This window comes from Sorex fumeus, unplaced genomic scaffold (genome assembly GCF_029834395.1).
Source record: "Sorex fumeus unplaced genomic scaffold, SorFum_2.1 ptg000003l, whole genome shotgun sequence".
NCBI lineage: Eukaryota > Metazoa > Chordata > Mammalia > Eulipotyphla > Soricidae > Sorex > Sorex fumeus.
Genome location: NW_026606060.1, coordinates 32,646,802 through 32,667,799, shown reverse-complemented (window position 1 = coordinate 32,667,799; position 20,998 = coordinate 32,646,802). Strand labels below are relative to the sequence as shown.

Genomic DNA, 20,998 nt, shown 5'->3' with positions numbered 1-20,998 from the left:
CATTAAAAACTATTCTTGCATGAAAACTATCTTGTATATGATAAAGAAAACCATAAAAAAAGAGAAATGGGAGTATAATACATTGGGGTGGAAGAAGGTAATTTTTCAGTGAGTAGGTTCTTAATAAATATTTTTGATAGACTCTAAGTACAAGTACATGAGAGGAGTAAATGGAGTTAAAGAAAAACAAGAGAGGCATCGTTGTAATTAGATAGTGTCTATTAAACTCCCACAGTTAGGTGACAGGCTTGGACAAGAGCAGGGAATACAATAAGAAATACAGAAGATGTAGGAAGGGGCTGAATCACCCAAAACCTTAGACTGACTCAGGGTAATGCAAAGAATCAGGAATCATGCAGGAATATGGCAAGACTCCATAATCTTGAATGGCTTGATTGAAAGCAATACTATATAGTAAGTAAATCTATAGAGAAAAATTAGTATGTGTTTATATGTTAACACTTGATATTTTAAGTTAATAATAGTTTACTATAGAAATTGTGATAACATAGTTTTCCACTCATAAAAGTGAATAATTCTATTTGTGACTTTTATATTTTGACTTAATTAGTACAGACAGTAGCTGTACTTCAACTTCATGCTCATTAATTGTGGTGGATAATTAATAGCAGTTAAAACGTCTGAGGTTTATTGTTGCTCTATACAATGTATGCTTATTGTTCTCAACCAAAGATTAGTATGCACTATAGTCACCATTAACATATTTTGGTACTTTAATGTTACTCATTTACTATGACAGTTTTCAAACTCATTGAAATTCCCTTAAGTTATTGTTAAGGAATTTAGGAACTAGTAGCAGAACAGTCACTGAGGGAGAACACAGTACTCCAAAACTGAAGCAGAGGATAGCTAGTTTTAGTTGTGCATGTAAGACCTTGCTTTTGCCTATAAGCTTTGAGAGATTCTATTAAAAAATGATGGAGGTATCCATGAGAAAGATGTATAACTTCAGCTTTGTCTGAATAGAGTTTTGTACCATTGGGCACTTAATGAAACAACTGAATATACAGTAAGTAGATAAGAAATAGGGGGCTGGAGCGATAGCACAGCGGGTAGAGTGTTTGCCCTGCATGCAGCCGACCCGGGTTCGATTCCCAGCATCGCATATGGTCCCCTGAGCACCGCAAGGAGTAGTTCCTGAGTGCAGAGCCAGGAGTAACCCCTGTGCATCGCTGAGTGTGAACTAAAAAGAAAAAAAAAGAAATGTCAGATACTGTGGATTATAAGATAATTGTTGCTTTTCTTTTAGGCGTGAGCACATATAACTGTACTTAGTGCTTTCTTCTGGCTCTATGGTCAGGAATCACTCCTAACTGTATTCAGGACACTATATATGCTGCTAGGGATTGAACCCAAGCAGATTGTATGTAAAGCAAGTGCCTTTTTCTCATGTACTATCTCTCTAGACACAGATATTCATTGTTCTTGAATCTAAGGGAACCCCTTATAAGATCATCAAGCAGGGGAATTACATCATTTTATTTCTGTGTTTTGTTTTTATGTTGCCTAGCTATGATATGAAGAAGTAATTGAAATAATACTGAATAGAAGCAGAACATTCATCTGAAACCTAAGCCAAAATTTGCCATAATAAAAAATGTCAAGTGACAAAAAGGAATGCATGTTGGAACTAGAACTTAATGGGTTTTCTAATTTTGAGCAAAAGAAGAAGGAAAATGAAGAAAGTTTTTAAAGTTTTAGGACTGAGTAAATGTGAATAGTAGTTGCAACTGTAGAAATGGAGACATTTGTAGAAGAAATGCTGAATAACTGGAGATTAATAGTTTGTGGCAAGTTTATGTTTCTGCTGTGGCCTTGTTAAGTTACAAATGCTTATTAAACAACCAGGTAAAAGTGTTCTGTAGTATATTGATGTAACCAACTCAGGACAAAAGATATAGGAGAGTGTTACATCAGGTGAAGAGAGAGCAGGTATCTGAATTTTATAGCACAACAGTTGAACTCTGTCCTAAAAGGAGAAACATACCTTAAAAATACTTGTGAGAAAAAAAGAAACATTGCAGAGGTAGAAGAAACAAGAGAATGAGCAAAATATTTGTCCTGATGACAACAATGTAGTCTGTGAAAGGATAAGCAGATTTTATTTATCCTTTATTTGGGAGAGAGTAGGAGGGATTAATGGACTATGAGCAAGAAAATTACATAATTTTTATATAACATAAAGATTAGTCTGTAGGAAATGTATATGAAACATTGAAGTAAGTAGAGAAAGAAACTGAGTGGAAAATTTAAGGGAGAATTTGAGAAATCACATATAAAAAGGTAGATAGATTTGAGATTCTCTATAAAGTCAGAATTTATAGGAATTCAAAATTGAATGAACTGTGAAAGCAGAAAGCATTAGAGTGTTTCCATGATATTTTTGATGATGACCATTTGGGGTCTGAATAATTGGTAATTATATATCAATCATAATAGAGGAAAATTAACAGAAATAATTTTTGGAGCGGTCAGATAAGAGGAAAGGTAAATAAATCAAGATGTCATTTAAATGTTTCCAAATATTCCACCTTCAAACAACACCTGGTGTTTGGGTACATTGAATCTGAGATGGAACTCTGAAAGAAGTCTTTCATCCAACCTACTCTCACCCTTTTTGACAACCTCTGGGACTGATTAATATGGAACACACTGCACCTGGAATGAAACTTTGAAGGTAGAGCATACAGGTTCCCCTTCAGAGCTGACTAAGCCTGTGTTAAACCCACTCAATCTCTATAAAACATTCAGCTGCCATCCTTTTAGTGGTCCTTTAATCATTATCTTTGGTTCAAAGCATTTCCAAAAGTGGTTATTGTTGGATTCAAATTTATTTTGTTTAAATAATACATTCATTTGGCTTGCTATCTTATAAAGAATTTTTGTGTACATATTGAAATTAAAAAATGTTTTATTGAAATAGAACCTAGATTTGGGGTGTAGATATATCATTAATATCAGGAGTTAGAAAAATTTTTGTGGTGTAGTGGGTCACTCAATTAATATTTTAGTTTTAGGGAGACATAACATTACAAGTACAAGTCTTATCAATATATGAAAACACTCATAAGCAATACATACTTAAATGGACTTGATTATATTCCAACAAAGTATCATTTACAAAAATATGATTTATTACCACCCTAGTTGACTAAAAATATTTTCCTTAACTTCATCTCTTCTGTTTTTTGATGGGATTATTTTTCACCTGTTTAGATTTACAAATATTTTATTTATGTTAAATATTGAAACTTTATTAGAAGAGTGGTGACCATTATCACAAGAGTGGTGTGTAAATATGTTCTCCCTGTCTGTGGGGGTATCTTTAGATCCTGGTCAGTTTTTTTTTTTTGGAAGCGCAGATCTTCTTAATTTTTTGTAATCTCATTTGATTGATCAATGATATTACATCATTGAAGATACCTCTAGATTTGATGCAAGAATTGGTCTACAATTTTCTCAATGTGCTTTATGGAGTCAAGTCTGATATCATCTATTTTAAATGAGTTTTGCGTATGATATGAGAATAGTATCTGAGTTCTCATTTTTACATGTGACCAATCAGCTTTCCCAACACCATTATCTTCCAAAGGACACATACATTTGGCCAATAAATATATGGGGGGAAATGCTCCATATCATTTACCATCAGGGAAATGCAGATTAAAATGACAATGAGGTATCATTTCACTTCTGAGAGACTGGAACACATTACAAGAACAAAATTATCCAGTATTGACATAGCTTTGGGCAGAAAGATGCCCTCACATACTGCTGCTAGGAATATTGATGGACACTCCTCAAAAAATTAAGAATTAAGCTTACATGTGACTCAGCAATGATCCAGCAATTTCATTTCTGGGTGTCTACCCCAAGGGCACTAAAATTACAATCAAAAAAAGACATTTGAGCTCCTATATTTATTGCAACACTATTTACAATAGCCCGATTCTGGAAAGGACACAAGAATTCAATAACAGATGACTGGATAAATAAACTATTGTATATTACTTGGCTATAAGAAAATAGCTATTTTCAACTTGCTGTTATATGGATTTCGATTTGCTCGAGCGGGCCCAGTAACGTCTCCATTGGAGACTTTGTTGTTACTGTGTCCGGCAAGCTACCGAGAGTATTCGATATGCCAGACACAGTAACAACAAAGTCTCCAATGGAGACGTTACTGGGCCCGCTTGAGCAAATCATATGGATAGTACTGGATAATAACATTCCAAGTGAAGTCAGCCAGAAGAGATGGACACAGAGTGATCTCTTTTATATGTGGTTTATGAGGATGTGTGTAGTAGGGGAATAATGAAAAGTGAAAAGCTACAGAATTTTAAAAACCAGTTTTCCAAAACTGATCCTAACATGACAGTGCGATGAGAATGTAGGGGTAAGGGCTAGAGGTATTGAGGTGTTTGGAAGGAGTTAAGGAGGAACCCTGACATAATAGTGGAGGGAGAAGGACATTATGAAACAGGTGTGGTCTTGGATGCTGTATTTGTGAAATACTGTCATTGACAGTATTATAAAACTATACATTCTGGTGATTAAATTTTGAAAAAAAGGAAGGCGGTGTAGTTAAACATCCACTAGTATCTATTGTTTTGATGAGTAAATACATAGCTAATGTTTTGAAAGGGCAACTTGTCTCTCCTAAGTTTTCTTTATCTTGTGCTTCAGAAAATTAAAGAAAAACTTAACATTTACTACATTTGTCTTTTAGATCTCAAGATAGAAGATTAAAATTAGGAGCTAGTGAAGGGTGGGGAGGGTGAGAGAGCTAGGATATTGGAAGAAAGAGAGAAGAGAAAATTAGAGAGAAAAATAAAGAGAAAGAGGCAAAACTATTTAAAAATTAAAGACTTGGGAACTATTTAAATATTTGATTTTAGTACCATTGTATTATTAATAAACCCAGAATTTCATACATACAAAGAACACTCTACTGACCTTCATTTCTGACCCTGTTTAAAGATTTTATTCGAGTGAGATACACAAATTAAGTTTGCAACTTCAAAAGACGAGGGCTGACAACACTGCAGAGCTTAGATGTAAATTGGGCCAGAGTTTGTAATACACTGTGTGGTAGCTTACTAGATAGCAACCTATTATAGAACTATAGATGGTCTGACCTGGAATAGTGGTGATGACTCAGATATGAGATGTCTTTGTCTTATCCAAGTAAAAACATCAACTAAAAATGAAAAAATGGGAGTGGGAGGAACCTGAGTGTAGAGCCCAAAGGCAAATAATTCAATTTAGAAACAACAATATGTCCTCACCTAATGTCATTGATAGTGTCTTGAAAATTGCCACATTAAGTAAAACTTCATGGAACAAACCATTTTCTTGAATAATAATTTAATAAAGATATAAATAACTGGAACAAACATGGAACTAAAAGTTATTATTTTATAAGGAAATAATGTCAAATAATGCTGTATCATCAATTGATGACTTTGTTTACCTATAAGAATGTTCAGCACTGTAGCATTGTCCTCTCGTTGTTCATAGATTTTCTCGAGTGGAAAAATTTGTCCCACAACAAATTGTGAGACATTTTTACTGTTTTTGGTATATTAAGTACATCATGGGTATCTTGCCAGGCTTTGTCGTGCAGATGAGATATTCCCAGTAGCTTGTCAGGCTCTCCGAGAAGGACAGAGGAATTGAACCCAGGTAGGCCGCATGTAAGGCAAACGCCCTACCTGCTGTCAAGCTGGAGGGATAAGAATGTATCAACTACTATACATATATATATATATATATATATAGAGAGAGAGAGAGAGAGAGAGGCAATAATCTGGGTATACTGTTGCATTGATAATCAATAACTGCATAATAAAACATGTTAAAGAAAATGAGTTGAAAAGAATAATTTATTTACCATGAGTCATTGAGGCAATTGGTGTGGTTCATCTGTGGTTTCATTGGGCTTTCTTGCATACTGAGAAGTAGGCTCAGATGCTCAGTGTGAGGGCAGTGTCTTGATTCCATCTAGTTTATCATCAAATACAGTCTCAGACCAGCAGGCTAAAACAAATAAATGGAGTGTGCCAGTCTTCTTGAAGTCTGGATTCTGCAACCTGCAACATCTGTACAGCATGGTTTTCAACATTCAGTTGACCATACCAAGTTCTTCACAGAGGAAGAAATTAATTCTCTCGAGAAGTTTTTGGTCACCCGGAGTGGACTCCTATATTTATTGAGTATGCAGAGGAGGAAGTCCCTGAAAGGGCTGAAGAGTACCTAGAAAGGTAAAGATATCATATAAGAAAGTTCATAGCATATAAAGTTACTATGAGGCCAAGTAAGATCTGTTCTAGTAGCTGGTACTGGCCTTGCCAGTTAGGAGAACTTTGGGAAACCTATGAAATATGCCTGTGCATGAGGGTGAAGGTGCAAGCCATGAAATGGCCCTTGATACTTCCTTGACAGTTATCGGATAGATAGAATGACCGTGATTCCTGTTTGGGTTTTGTGAAGAAAATATAGTGTTAGTGACTATGTGGTCAGAGCATGGTTGTTATAGTGTGATAGGACGGTGGGAAGGATCAAGTAAAGCTAGAATATTAAACAAAGCGAAGAAGGTATAAAGAATGAAGCAGATTCTAAGAAGAGGCAAAGCCAGTAAAATTCAGGGCATAAAGCGTTTAAAACTTTGGGGTGAGGGGCTGGATCTATAGCACAGCAGGTAGGGCATTTGCCTTGCACGCGCCGGACCTGGATTTGATTCCCAGCATCCCATATGGTCCCCTAAGCACCGCCAGGAGTAACTCCTGAGTGCAGAGCCAGGAGTAACCCATGTGCATTGTCAGGTGTGGTGTGACCCAAAAAGCAAAAAGCAAAAAAAAAAAAGAGTTTAAAACTTTAGGAAAGAAAATAGACATACCATACTTTAGTTATAGCTGGTCACTGTTTTCCTCTTCTGAATATATATAGTTGTCTTCTATAGCAAGTTAGCATGACAAGGTCTAGTATGTTCTCAGTTCTACAAATCATTTGTTACTGCTTTTTAAGTAATTTATTTGTGGCATGTGAAGATCTTATTACTGTAGATGAAACTTCCAAGTGAAAGTCACACCTTATTATAGCTATAGCATATGTTTAGGAAATGAAAACCAGAAATGTCAACTATTCTACTACATATTAAAATTCTTAGCGAGTCTGAGTGCCATTCAAACATGCCATTGTGTCTCAGAATGCATTAGGCAGGGCAGAGTAGGTGGCTACAGGCAGGTACAAGCTTAAAATCACCATCATTAGGAAATATCTTTCACTAAGAGAGCAAAACCAATTATGGACTTAGCTGCCAAATGGGTAAGTAATGCTAATAATGGACATAACTACAGCTATTATTAAATTAAATATTCAGGCAAGGTAATGTTCCTTTAGTAAATATACTTTTGCTTTGTTGCTATGAAATGTTTCTCTACAAAGTACAAATCAATAAGGAAATTTTAGATATTTACCAGTCACAGGTAGCACTAGGAAATCAGCTCCAGAGTTTTTAATGAGATTGGCTATTTTCTCACCATTTTATCTCGTAAATACTAGTTGTTAAATATTTACATTTTGATAATAATCTATTTCCGGAATCTGAACTATGAGCTTAGTTTACTTAACCCCGGTAAGTCTCCAGTACACATTCTTTACACATTCCCTTCCCTTTTCTTTGCTTATGGGAATTATGTACTATAGCTACCCTACGGTTAAGAAATGTCTGAGGATTTTCTTCCCTTAGATGATTGTCTTTAATTATTACACACAAGAAAATCAAACTAACATAAAATAGCACAAAGTTAATCATTTCCCTACATGGATATATAAAGATATTTGCATGTATCTATATTTTTAATTTTCAGAGTGATTTTTATTCACGTTGTTGTCATTTTTCTGCCCATTTTTATTGATTCATTTCTAATTGTCAGTATTGAGGAATTTCACAGAGCCAGACAAAAGCCTCTCTATAGAGAACTCACCAAAGCCATCATAAAGTTCAGGTGTGGTTGTTATGTGACAGGAACTAAGGAATCATACAAGTATTTTAAAATCTGACTTTGATCAAATGTGAATTGCCAAGGAGAAATATAGGAGATTCAATGCGTTAATTGTGAAAAATGGGAGAAATTTAGCAAGGTCATCTGTTCTGATTCTTCTCAGTCTTTGTCTTCAGAACTGAGAATTTTTTTTAATATGCATGGAAATGTTTTCTCACTTGACTGTTTTATGTCCTGTTTCAGGAGAGAAGTACAGTGAAAGATCCAACCACCTTCCTATTTCTGCTAAACTATTAAGTCTAAAATATTCACTATGAAAAGGCACCAGTTTAAGATAATCTGTCCTGAATCCCATTAATTGCATATTTATGTTCAATTTTTCCCAGGATTATTATTTTTTGGGAGATCACCAAAACAAAATAGGTTTAAATTTTCAATATAAGTTTTAGAGGAATAATGAATGAGGAGGAAAACATCTAACTATTCTCATTTTGTTATATGAGCTATAAATTGGACCAGAGAGATAACAGAGAAGTCAGGAAGTTTGCCTTACACTGGCCTGTCTGGGTTTGATACCTGGCACCACATACCTCCAGTCTCCTGCTCATTTCCAGGAGTGACCCCTGAATACTGCTCTGTTGACCCTTAAACAGAAACAAAGTCAGAGGGAATTCTCTAAGACTTAAAGGAGCATTATACTTCTCTCCCAGGTTATTTGATGTGTATTCTTTCAAATTTTATGATGCCTTTTATGAGAAGGCGATTAGCATGTTTTATAGGATTATAATTCTTCCAACTTCTTCTTATGAGAAAAAATGATGTTTTATTTTCTATAGAAAGGAAAATAAGTCAATTTTAGCATTGCATATATTTCCTGAAATTTGTGAATTTGGTGAGTGGTCATGGCATGTTAAATGATTTTAGGAAATACTATATGTTAGAATTTTTTCCTTCTTTGTAGGACGACACACTTTTTTTTTTGCTTTTTTTTGATGATCAGGAGAGTTACTCCTGGCTTTGTACTCAGGAATCACTCTTAGCGGTGCTCTGGGGACCATATGGAATGCTGGAAATCAAACCCGGGTCAGCCACGTGCAAGGCAAATGCTCTACCCGTTGTACTATTGCTACAGTTCCTAGGATGACATACTTTATCATTATTTACTAACACACGTAGAATATGTTCATGGCCACCATATTCAGTAGTGAGGGATAGCAGAACCACTCAAGTGATGCTCTTCTGGGCCAGCATTGGTTGTTCACTAGGACTGTACCTGTAGGCCTTATTCAGACAGGCATACATTACTGGGACTTGACGCCAGGGCCTCACACATGCATTGGCTAGACTTTTTTTTTTTTTTGAGAGGGAGCAGAGGACTTGTGAGCAAAAGCTCTTTCCCAACTACTGAATTTAGCTGCTACGGCAGGAACAAGCCACAGAGAATGTGCAAATAAGAAAACATGACCATGTTTCAATAAAACTTGATGGAACCTAAATTTGAATCATATAAGTTTTATGCCATAAAAAATTGTCCTGCTTTTTATTTAAAAAGAAAAATATAAAAATCCCATTTGATCCTTGGGCTATCCTGAAACAAATAGGGCTGGACATGACAAGTGCCTGTAATTTACCAGTCCTACGTTAGCCAGATGTTTTCCCAATTTATTTGACCATAAAAATACTGACTTGTCACAACTGAATTGCTGAGCTGACAAGTCTAAATACATATAGAAATAGAACAGAACCAGGTTTTTTTTTATTTTTCCATTTTAGTTACCAAACAAGTTGTGGCATTTAGCTTTGTTCATTTAAAAATATACATAATGTGTAGATGTTTACAAAGAAAAATTCAGCTATTTCCAGTGATTTTCCTATGATCACATTGCTCTCTCTCTTTTTTGGTCTTTCTAGAGCAGCAGACAACTAGACAAATGCAAAATTCTCTATATATTCTCATTACTGGCTTAGGAAATTTCCTAAATTATCTTATTTAATACGTATTATAAACTCTGTAGTTGGTATCCAGAACACTGAAATGATTATATACTTAAAAACTTCTCTAATAAAATTTAGTGACACTCCATCTATGCAACAGAATGTGATACTGGAATACTAATGCCCTAGGTAAAAGGTAAATTATTCAATTGTTAACAATTATTAAGACATGGCCCCCAGACAGCAGCAGCAACAACAACAACAACAACAAAATAGAGGCTTTTTTTGGCAGAGTGTGGCAGGTGCAATGAAGGGAAGGGGTAAGAGAAGGGGCATCCCAAATGGTACTCAGGGGTCTCAGAGCCCAAGCTAGTGATTTTCAGTCAACTAGGCCTACAATTAAATTCAAGGGTCAAGGATGTGCTGCTGCACCAGACCTGGGGTGAAGGGATGACCTGGACCACCCTTGCAGTATTGAGGAGTCTTCAGTCTCACAGTAGTAGTTCTTGGGGACCACTAAAGTTGCACCCATGTCAGTCAGGGGGACCATGTTGTCCTGGGTTAAAAATCAGATTTGCTGCTTGCAAACTATCTATCTGTCTGCCACCAAAAAAATAGAGGTTATGAATAATAGTCTTTACCTATTGAGAAATGGGAATAACCAAATTACCTGGTCTGGGATAAAAAATAAAGTAAATTAAAGCTTATAAAACCTTTTATAATAAGATCTCGCACATGGTAAACACCCATTCAATGCTGCCATTGTTAATATTACTTGTAAAATAGTGTATTTACAATACACTATTGTAAATACACTATTTGCAAGTAATAGTGTAAAATTTCTAATAACTTAGAAGAATGTGGTAGTGGAGTTATTAAAATATTAATAATTGTAGGGATTGGGATAATTTATAATTTTATCTGAACTCTATTTTGCTAATTTTGGGGATAAATATAATAAAAATTGTTAAATATATTTTAACATGTTTTAAAATACTATTTTCTTAGTATTGGTAAAAATAGTAATCAAACCTATGTGCATATCTAATTCCTTATATTTTACTACACAATACTTTTTAAAAAAATTTTTTTTCACAATACTTTTTTGTGTGTTTCACAGTATGATAAGAATGTGTAGACTTTACCTCTTGGAGAGGTAAAGTTTGAACCAATTTTTAAAATTGTTTAAAATGCAAATTGAATATGTAATTAAAAAATTTTCCAGGAATGTACCATAGGACTACACAATATTTTACAACTGCTTATTAATCAGTTAAAATAATTATGAAATGACAGCCTCAAGATTTCCAAGTGATCCAATAACTGTGCATTACATTGATAAACAATGTAAGGTTTGGTGTCTTGTTTTAAGAGGGAATACCTTTTAATCTATGTTGATCTTTATATTAGGAATGATCAATGATCTGATTCAATTCTAGCTCATCTATTTAAACCTGCTTTTCCCTACTTATTAGACGAGGGTACTACTGAACATTATTTTTGTAATCTTTTGTGAGTTTTCTTATCTGCATTTAAATAGGTCCTATCTGATAAGGTTGTGGAGAAACTTCAATGAGGTCATATGTATAAAACACTTAGAACAATGCCTCTTGTATGCTAAGTATTCATAAATGGGTTCTATTATTATCCACTGTAGCTTTTCACACAGCCCACTGTTTCCCTAGTTGCTGTACAATTTTATCAGTAGCTGACTAGCCCTCAATTATTTTTCCTGTAACATAATCTTGTTAAATCCTCCCCAAAGCAGCTTGAGTCCCAAAATAATTTTGGTAAGACTTTTTTAACTTAATTTTGAATTCCACAAGTAGTTATGAAAGTTGAGAATGAAGACTTTGACATTAATTGCATTGCCTTCTAATTATTTCTTAAATATTAAATTTAAATATTCGCTGCTTTAATTTGGTAGTACATTTGTAGAAATGTATCTCCTATTTTCCAATAATGTCCAAGGTGTTCTTAACAGTTTTTAAATCTAGTTCACTAACTGTATCCTTTTTTTCCTACGTATATGACAAGTTCCTGAACATCAAAGTCATCACATCTTTATCTTTTTATCTTTAATATTTACTCACAATTGCTAAAACTATATTCCTACTAACAAATGAATATTGAAGCAAAGTATAAAATTATTTTTATTGTCCCTAAATATTTCAATCGAAAATAAATAATTTCCAGCTTAATTTAGAATGGATTGAAAAATAATAACTATTATTATTTTTTGCTTTTTGGGTCACACCTGGAGATGCACAGGGGTTACTCCTGGCTCTGCACTCAGGAATTATCCCTGGCGGTGCTCAGGGGACCATATGGGATGCTGGGAATCGAACCCAGGTTGGCCATGGGCAAGGCAAACGCCCTACCTGCTGTGCTATCGCTCCAGCCCCTGAAATATAATTTTTAAAAAATCTAAGGATTTATTTTTATCTTGACCCATCACTGAATTTTTTGTGCTATATCTCTCTTTCTCTCAAAAAACAGTCACCCCAACAAAATTTAAAAAAAAATAAAGTTTATCTTATATAATAAAGGGAAAGCTAAAAATTCTTTAGAGAAATATTGTTGTACTGAGATAATATTGATCATTAGATAAAGGTGCTTTTAAATATGAAAGTATGATCTTTTGGTTTGACAATAGCTGTGACATGCAATTTAAATCTGAAATCAAATTGATGTTTTATAGCATTTACAAAGAGAAATTGTACATTTTTGAGGAATAATGATTTACAAAAGCATTAATACTATTACTTCTTCTGAGAATTCTGTTGCACCACACCCACCACCAGAATATCAATAGCCTTCCACTATTGGAATATTAACATCATTCTACCTTTGCAACTATTACAACTACAGGCAAAGAAAGCTAATATTCATTAATTGCTTTATGTCAGTTTATTTGAAAAGTGTTAATTTCGGTATGCCAAACACAGTAACAACAAAGTCTCCAATGGAGACGTTACTAGGCCCACTCGAGCTGTGACTGTTGATTTCAGTGTGGTATTAAATTCCAGAGTGTTTCTGAATAACTCAAATAAAGAAATATTATACACAATGTAGTTCCCCCCCAAAATGTGTATATCTTATTTGATTTTTGTAGCAACCTGTGAAAAATATGAGTAAGTGAAGGGTATATATAAATAGAAAAAGTCATTTATCAAAATTCAAAATTATGACATAGGAAGAGCCTGACATGTTCCTATATAGATCTGATTAGAAATTCATCTGTTGCTTGCTTCTTTCAAGGGATGAACAATTCTTGTAATTTTAGATATTTGAATTAATCCCATCCACCGGTCCAGTCCCCCTGTTGTTCATCGATTTGCTCAAGCGGGCCCAATAACGTCTCCATCATGGGACTTGTTGTTACTGTGTTTGGCATGTCGAATACGTCACGGGGAGCTTGCCAGGTTCAGCCGTGCAGGCAAGATACACTCGGTAGCTTGCTGGGCTCTCCGAGAGGGGCTGAAGAATTGAACTCGGGTCAGCCATGTTGGCTGCTTGTAAGGCAAACGCCCTACCGCTGTGCTATCGCTCTAACCCCATTCCACATTAATCTTAACTATTTTCTCTCAAATTTTTTGCCTCTGCTACTTCATATGTCAGACTTAAATACATGGGTCAGTCTCCATAGGTTCCATTATACTAAATGTTAAAATGAAAGAATAGACTGATAAAAGGAAAATATATCTTTTACCTAAAAACACTCAAACCAGAAGTTTTCTTTACTCCATTTTATAAGAAAATGTATTTAGTTTCAGGTAATTATTTAAAATTAATTTGATGTGTTACCAGTTTATAAAATGGGATTTGGTTGTTAATTATAATGGCTATTGTAATTTATTTCTAGGAATTAATACAAAACTTAGTCTCTGGCGTATAATCTTAATAGCTGCTTAAAGACAAATTTAAACAGAATTAAACTAAAACAAAAGCACTTTCATTATCAAGCTGTGCAATTTCAGACAATAGGTACACTCTCTTTATCACAGTTTCCATATTTGTAAAATGAGTGTTTTTAAAATCAAAGATGTTGCAAGTCAAGAAACACCTAAAATAAAAGTAGTTTGGTCAAATTGAATATAGAACAATGGACATATTTCCAATGCACGGGAAAAACTAAATTTGTTCTTGATCATTGCATAAGCAAGGGGAAGGCATTGGGAGGTGAAAAGACATGAATAAAAGCAACATCAATGACATTGGTAATAAGATTGCTTTCTATTGAACTTAAAACGCTGTGATACAAATAAAATATATGATGGGAAAGATAGTACTGGGGATGGAATTCCTGTGGTCAACCCTGGTAAACCCCCTGGTACCGGATGACCTTTGAACACCTACAGGAGTGAACCTTGAGCACAGAGGTAGGAGAAAGCTCTGAGCATATTGTTTATTATTGGAACTAAAGCACTAAGATAAAAATACAAAATACAGTTAGAGAGATAGTATAGTAGTTAAAGCACGCGTCTTGCATGTGATCAATTCTGGCTAAAACCTTGGCACCAAATATAGTCCCCAGAGTACCAGTAGGAATAAGTCCTGAGCAGCACTGGGTGTGGTCCTCAAACAAAATAAAAGAAACTAAACAAAAGATAGGAAGAAAGTAGAGGGGAAGAAAGAAATTAAAGATAAATTATTAAATTATTGAGATAAAGGAATTTATAAATTAAAACTATGATTTTTTAGTTTTTTAATGACAATAGTATGGTAAGTTCAATACATTTCTTTAGCTTCTACCCTCAATAAACATACACAAAAGCAAAATGAAATAAAACAAACACTCAAACGTAATGGTTGTATGTATTTTTATTTTGAAATGACACTTCATTGCATTAAGGTTAAGGTTATATTTCTCAATTCTTTATCTCAATCATTACGCAAGAACTATTTGTTACATTATATGACAAAGCAATTTTATATTTGTACATTTAACTATTTCTTGGATAAAGATGTCCTAGATCTTACTAAATAGAAATTTTTTAGCGGTTGGGAAGGAAACATTTTAGCCCCATTTTCATTGTCAAATTGTATATTCATGCCCAGATAATATGTTCACATGGGTATGTGACCAAGTGAAAAACCACTATTTCTTACAAATTTTTAGCTGCTTTAATTTTGAAGAATAATTATGTGATACCCTTTCTATATTATGTTATGAAACATTGCCTACTCATCAGCTATTAAGAACCCCTGACATAGTGAGAATCTTAGCAACTGGGACCAGGGAAATCTAAGGCATTTACTTGGTGTGTGGCTGACCTCAGTTCAGTTCCTATCCCCAAGTCATTCTCCAAGTTCTACCAGGTGCAACGCTCAATCAGCCAAAAGTAGCTCCTGAGAACTGCTAAATATGGCCCCAAACTTTCTCTTCCACTCCACCCCCCCAAAAAATAAAGGAATTTTGGGGGCGGAAGATGAAAAAAGGAAGGGAGGGGCAGAAGTAAAGGGATGTAGTGATAGAGGTGGAGAATATTGGCACCTGGGTGATTGGTGTGGCACATCAAAAACATGAGCCTGAAACATAAATTTTGAATTGAATATTATTGAAACGACATTTCAAAAAGGGGAAGAGTGTTCTGTTCTCACCCCAACACTATTTCCCACATTAACATTGTATCTCTTTATTTCATCCACATTTTCATGACACTGCAAATCATAGATGAGATATTTTAGAAAAGGTTTGTCAAATGAATGAATAGAATGTCAGTAGATTTCAACAACTTAAGCCTTTCACAAAGTAGAATTTAAGTATGATGAAGATTATACAAGATATGGAAGATTTATTACCGAAGTTCAGTCATGAATGGTTATTATTCTTAAACATGTTCAGTCAAGTGGCTGAATTTTTTTAAATTATTTGTTTTGATTACGGTTGTAAAAATGACTCAAAATATTTAGAAATACCTGACCTCGGAAAATACAAGAACATTTAGACAGAACATTTAGAACTTTTTAAAAGAAGGTTTGCAACTAGTCAGACTATGAGACTATTAATACAATTTCATGTTTTCTCTTATGTAATGTGAAAATAAGATCTTTCCTGATTGTACATTGTGACCATTAGTATTACATATTTGTATCAGCTAGAAGCTAGCAGACTCTAAGTCATTGAATATAAAAATGTGATTCTTCAAGAAGGGTTTCATGACAAAAAAGAATCATAGAACTACTGCATAATTTCATGTACATCATCATCATCATCATTACTCAACTATACAAAGTCATTGTCTTTGCTTCTTGATTTTCTTTTCATCTGGTCTCTAGGACTGAAGAATGGTCATGCGCTTTCCTTAGCCACAGATCTAAAACTGATGTTTCTCTACCAGACAGTATAGCAGGGAACAGGACATGGAGGCCAATATGAGGGGATAATAATAGAGGCATAGACAGATAATATGTAGGGGAGGGAAGATAAGTAGGAAGGAAGGATGAAAGGAGTGAGAGATGGAGGAGAGAAAGAAAAGGGTTGGAGGGATAGTATAGGAGGTAGGGTCCTTGCCTTGCATGCGCTGACCCAGGTTCAATCCCCAGGCTCTTTATGGCTCCCCAACCCTCATCAGAGTGATCCCTGAGCACTGAGCCAGGAATAAGCTCTGAGCACCTATGGGTATGGTTACCCCAAACAGAATGAAACAAAAAACCTATATTGTTATGAATGACCTTATAGAAATGTACCTAAATGAGTTAATATAATCAAGGATTTATAACAATACTTAAGTTTTGTTCTAATGATAATTATTATCTTTATCAATATTTTTGTATGTAGTAGATTAGAAACATTTAAAAGTACAAAACAAAAATGTCTTTAGATTTAGCATAGTATATGTAAATGTCATTTCATGAATATGATAAATAAAATTACTATTAAATCCTTCTATTTCATTATTCTTCAAAAGTTAATCACAGTCACAGTCCTCCTGTTGTTCATCGATTTGCTCGAGCAGGCCCAGTAACATTGTGAGACTTGTTACTGTGTTTGGCATATTGAATATGTCACGGGTAGCTTGTCAGGCTTTGCCGTGTGGGCAAGATAATCTCGGTAGCTTGCCAGGCTCTCCGAGAGGGGTGAAGGAATCGAACACGGGTCAGCCATGTTGGTTGTGTGTAAGGCAAACGCCCTACCTGCTGTGCTATCGCTCCAGCCCCAATAAAGTTAATATTGAAACTAATTACTATTCAATATATAATAATAAACGTATTTAGTGTGGTTTACTGTTTAAATTATTAAAGTTACTAAGTAAACTTATTGCAAGTACAAAAAAGAGTATGTTTAATTTACATATTAAAACAAATCAAGGTAAGATTTAACTTGTAGAAAATTTGTGCTCTGCAAAAATTTTGTTAAAAATGTTTTTGTATGTTAATTCTGTCACTGTCCTCCCGTTGTTCATCAATTTGCTCGAGTGGGCCCAGTAATTCTGTACTGATACATATGAAAAATAATTGTTTTATTCTAAATCCTGACCCATGTTTTATTTCTAAGAATGAGTAATTGGTGAATTATGAATATATTTATTTCAAAATTTCACATTTCCCATTTTCCATAACTGAGTCATTAGTTATAAAATAGTTCTGAAGAGAATAGTGAGAACTGAACCAGAATTTCTGAATATCAGTTTATAAAATTTTACTTAGTACAGCTGAATATTTAGAGTGGATTGGGAATTCTAGGAACTAAAGCTATGCTTTTTGATAGTAATGATTTGTTCTTTTAACCCTTGAAAGCAGTTTATGACCTCAGGACAATCAGAGTTGAAGGTCATTTAAAATAAAAATTATGCTGAAAATTAACTACCACTGCTACTAAAACATAAGGATATTCCACTTCTTTGTATTCAGATCCTAGAACATAGGGAAAATGTCTTTGGTATGTGCTTTATGAAGTTAAACTCTGGGTTTCATGATTTTTAACTGAATCTTTCCAACAAGATAATCACTTATGTCTCCATAAATTATAATGGATTGAATTTATGGCATATGATTCATAGCATTTTTAAAGAGGCATTATGGAAAAAAAGTCAACTTGATTTATAGTCACCATAAAAATACGATGACAAAAAATTTCTCCATTCAGTGTGGCCCAGAAATCATAATTACTGACATTTTTTCTATCATTTTTTCCCTTCAGAATTGTGTTTCCATAATAATTCATCTATTTTACAAAGGGAATGATTATCACATTCTTACTTCATATTTAAACTCTTACCTGATATTCCTTCTTCCTCTGCTTAAAGCTTCTCAGTTCATTATCATTAAACTGGAACAAACGCTAAGTGTCCCCTCTAATTCTGCTAACACTGTTTCTCTGTTAAACTTCATCATCTAATGCTTTATGATTTGACCTCTCCTTTTTCTTTTTTCTCTTTGGGTCACACCCAGGGATGCACAGGGGTCACTCCTGGCTCTGTACTCAGGAATTACTCCTGGTGGTGCTCGGGGATGATACGGGATGCTGGGAATCGACCCTGGGTTGGTCACATCCAAGGCAAACACCCTACCCACTGTGCTGTCGCTCCAGTCCCTTGACCTCTCTTTTATCGGCAACAACTCTTAACTTCATGACCATGTTTCCAATAACATTCATGCTATTTCTGTCCCTGTAACAGATTTTATGACCTGCACTTCTGTTCAGTCCTTCTAGAGGTCTTCCTTCAGCACTGCCTCCTAGGAGGAATGTATGTTTTACATTCCTGTTCAAACATATTTTGTATTCATATATAGTCATATTTATATTCATATTTTATATTCTTCTTCAAACATGAGAGTAAAATATTTTCAAAGTTTAAAGTGTTCCTTCTTTTATTGCAATATAAGTGATTATTACATAGTTTCAACTTCAAAATGCATCTCTCACTAAGGATAAAATCTAGAGATGGTATTAAAGTTTAATCTTTTCTTAAGTTAACATAGGTGATGACAGAGATATAATGTACTTTGTTTTTCTTTCAGATCCCCAACTAAAGAGATGGATTCAGAAGAGAAGGAAATTGTGGTTTGGGTTTGCCAAGAAGAAAAGATTGTCTGTGGGTTAACTAAACGCACCACCTCTGCTGATGTCATCAAGGCTTTGCTTGAGGAACATGAGACTACATTCGGAGAGAAACGGTTTCTTCTAGGGAAGCCCAGTGATTACTGCATCATAGAAAAGTGGAGAGGATCAGAGCGTGCTCTTCCTCCACTAACTAGAATACTGAAGCTTTGGAAGGCATGGGGTGATGAGCAGCCTAATATGCAGTTTGTTTTGGTTAAAGCAGATGCTTTTCTTCCAGTTCCTTTGTGGAGAACAGCAGAAGCCAAACTGGTGCAAAATACAGAAAAGTCGTGGGAACTCAGCCCAGCAAATTATATGAAGACATTGCCACCAGATAAACAAAAGAGAATAGTCAGAAAAACTTTCCGGAAACTGGCTAAAATTAAGCAGGACACAGCTTCCCAGGACCGAGATAGTATGGAAACATTAGTTCACCTGATTATCTCCCAAGACCATACCATTCATCAGCAAGTCAAGAGGATGAAAGAACTGGATCTGGAAATTGAAAAGTGTGAAGCGAAGTTCCATCTTGATCGTGTAGAAAATGATGGGGAAAATTATGTCCAGGATGCCTACTTAATGCCCAGTTTTAGCGAACTTGAGCAAAAGCTAGACTTTCATCCTGATGAAAACCAGATTCCCGAGGAACTAAGTGAGAATGATGGGATTTCACAGCTAGAAGAAAGACTCACATATTACAGAATGCTCATTGACAAGCTCTCTGCTGAAATAGAAAAAGAGGTACAAAGTGTTTGTATGGAGATAAACGAAGATGAAAAAGGGGCAGCTGCAAGTGAACTTGAAGACTCTAACCTAGAAAGTGTTAAGTGTGATTTGGAGAAAAGCATGAAAGCTGGCTTAAAAATCCATTCTCACTTGAGTGGCATCCAGAAAGAGATTAAATACAGTGACTCATTGCTTCAGATGAAAGCAAAAGAGTATGAACTTCTAGCCAAGGAATTCAGTTCTTTTCATATTAGCAACAAAGATGGGTGCCAGGTAAAAGAAAATCAGGGGAAGGAATCAGAGGTTTCCAACAGCAGTGAAGAAGTTGCTCCCTTTACTCAAAGAGTATTTCACATGTACACAAATGACACAGACTCAGATACGGGCATCAGCTCGAACCACAGTCAGGACTCAGAAATCAATGCAGGAGATGTGGTGCTCATGTCAACATAACTTGCATGGCTTCTTGCTGATCTATTGTAATGCTTAGTTTGTTTAATTTAATAGGATGGTTTCATTTTAAATACTCCATGCTGGAGAAAAGAAAAAAAACTCAGTGGTTTAATAAAGCGTAGACTTGTATAAGTTGGTTTTTGATTAGAGCTTTCCACTGTGATCTAAATGTTAGCAGTTTAAGTGGTGAAATATTTATTAGGAATGCAGTGCCAACAGCATGAAGAACTATAACAAATAATTTATACAAACTTTAAATGAATTTGTAATGTGATATAATCAATATCTTGAAACGTACTCATAAAATTGTCAAATTAAAACATGCTGTAATATCCTTTTGTCAAGTCTATTGTTGGAATTTTTTCAAGTCTGAAATTACATGATAGCTACACTATTGTAGCTATAGCAATACAAATATTGGTCCTTTTAATTCATAAAATACATCATCTCTGTCATTTTCTCAACCCTCTTACCTCTTTAGGGCTAAGTGATAGGAGATAGCCAGCTCTCTTGTTGGAAAATGCACAAAGAAGGGCAGAATCATAAGTAGGTATGGGTGAAGATAGGCCATCATTACATAAAGTTGAAATTCTTCTAAAAAACTAAACTTATTACAAATTATGCATGGGTTTTCTCTGACAATGAAATTCTGCCTGGATGTGAGTGCATTTGTTGCCAGAGATTAAAACCAAGGCCTTACATATATGAGAGCCTGTCCTCTCCTGCTCAATCGCTTTTCTAAGCACTGACAAAGCAAATCTTCAGAGCAAGCTAACGGCCCTTACACAGCAAAAGATAGGGCATGATC

At 34.8% G+C, this 20,998-nt stretch overlaps 1 protein-coding gene across 1 annotated transcript in view; it reads left to right on the top strand.

The window, feature by feature from the left end:
• Positions 1-20,364, top strand: part of RASSF9 (Ras association domain family member 9) — a 29,439-nt gene extending 9,075 nt beyond the window's left edge. Inside the window, exon 3 of the mRNA XM_056118040.1 lies at positions 18,930-20,364. Coding sequence (XP_055974015.1) covers positions 18,930-20,190 — 1,261 coding nt within the window. The 3' untranslated portion in view covers positions 20,191-20,364. The remainder of the gene's footprint in view (positions 1-18,929) is intronic.
• The last annotated feature ends 634 nt before the right edge of the window (positions 20,365-20,998 follow it).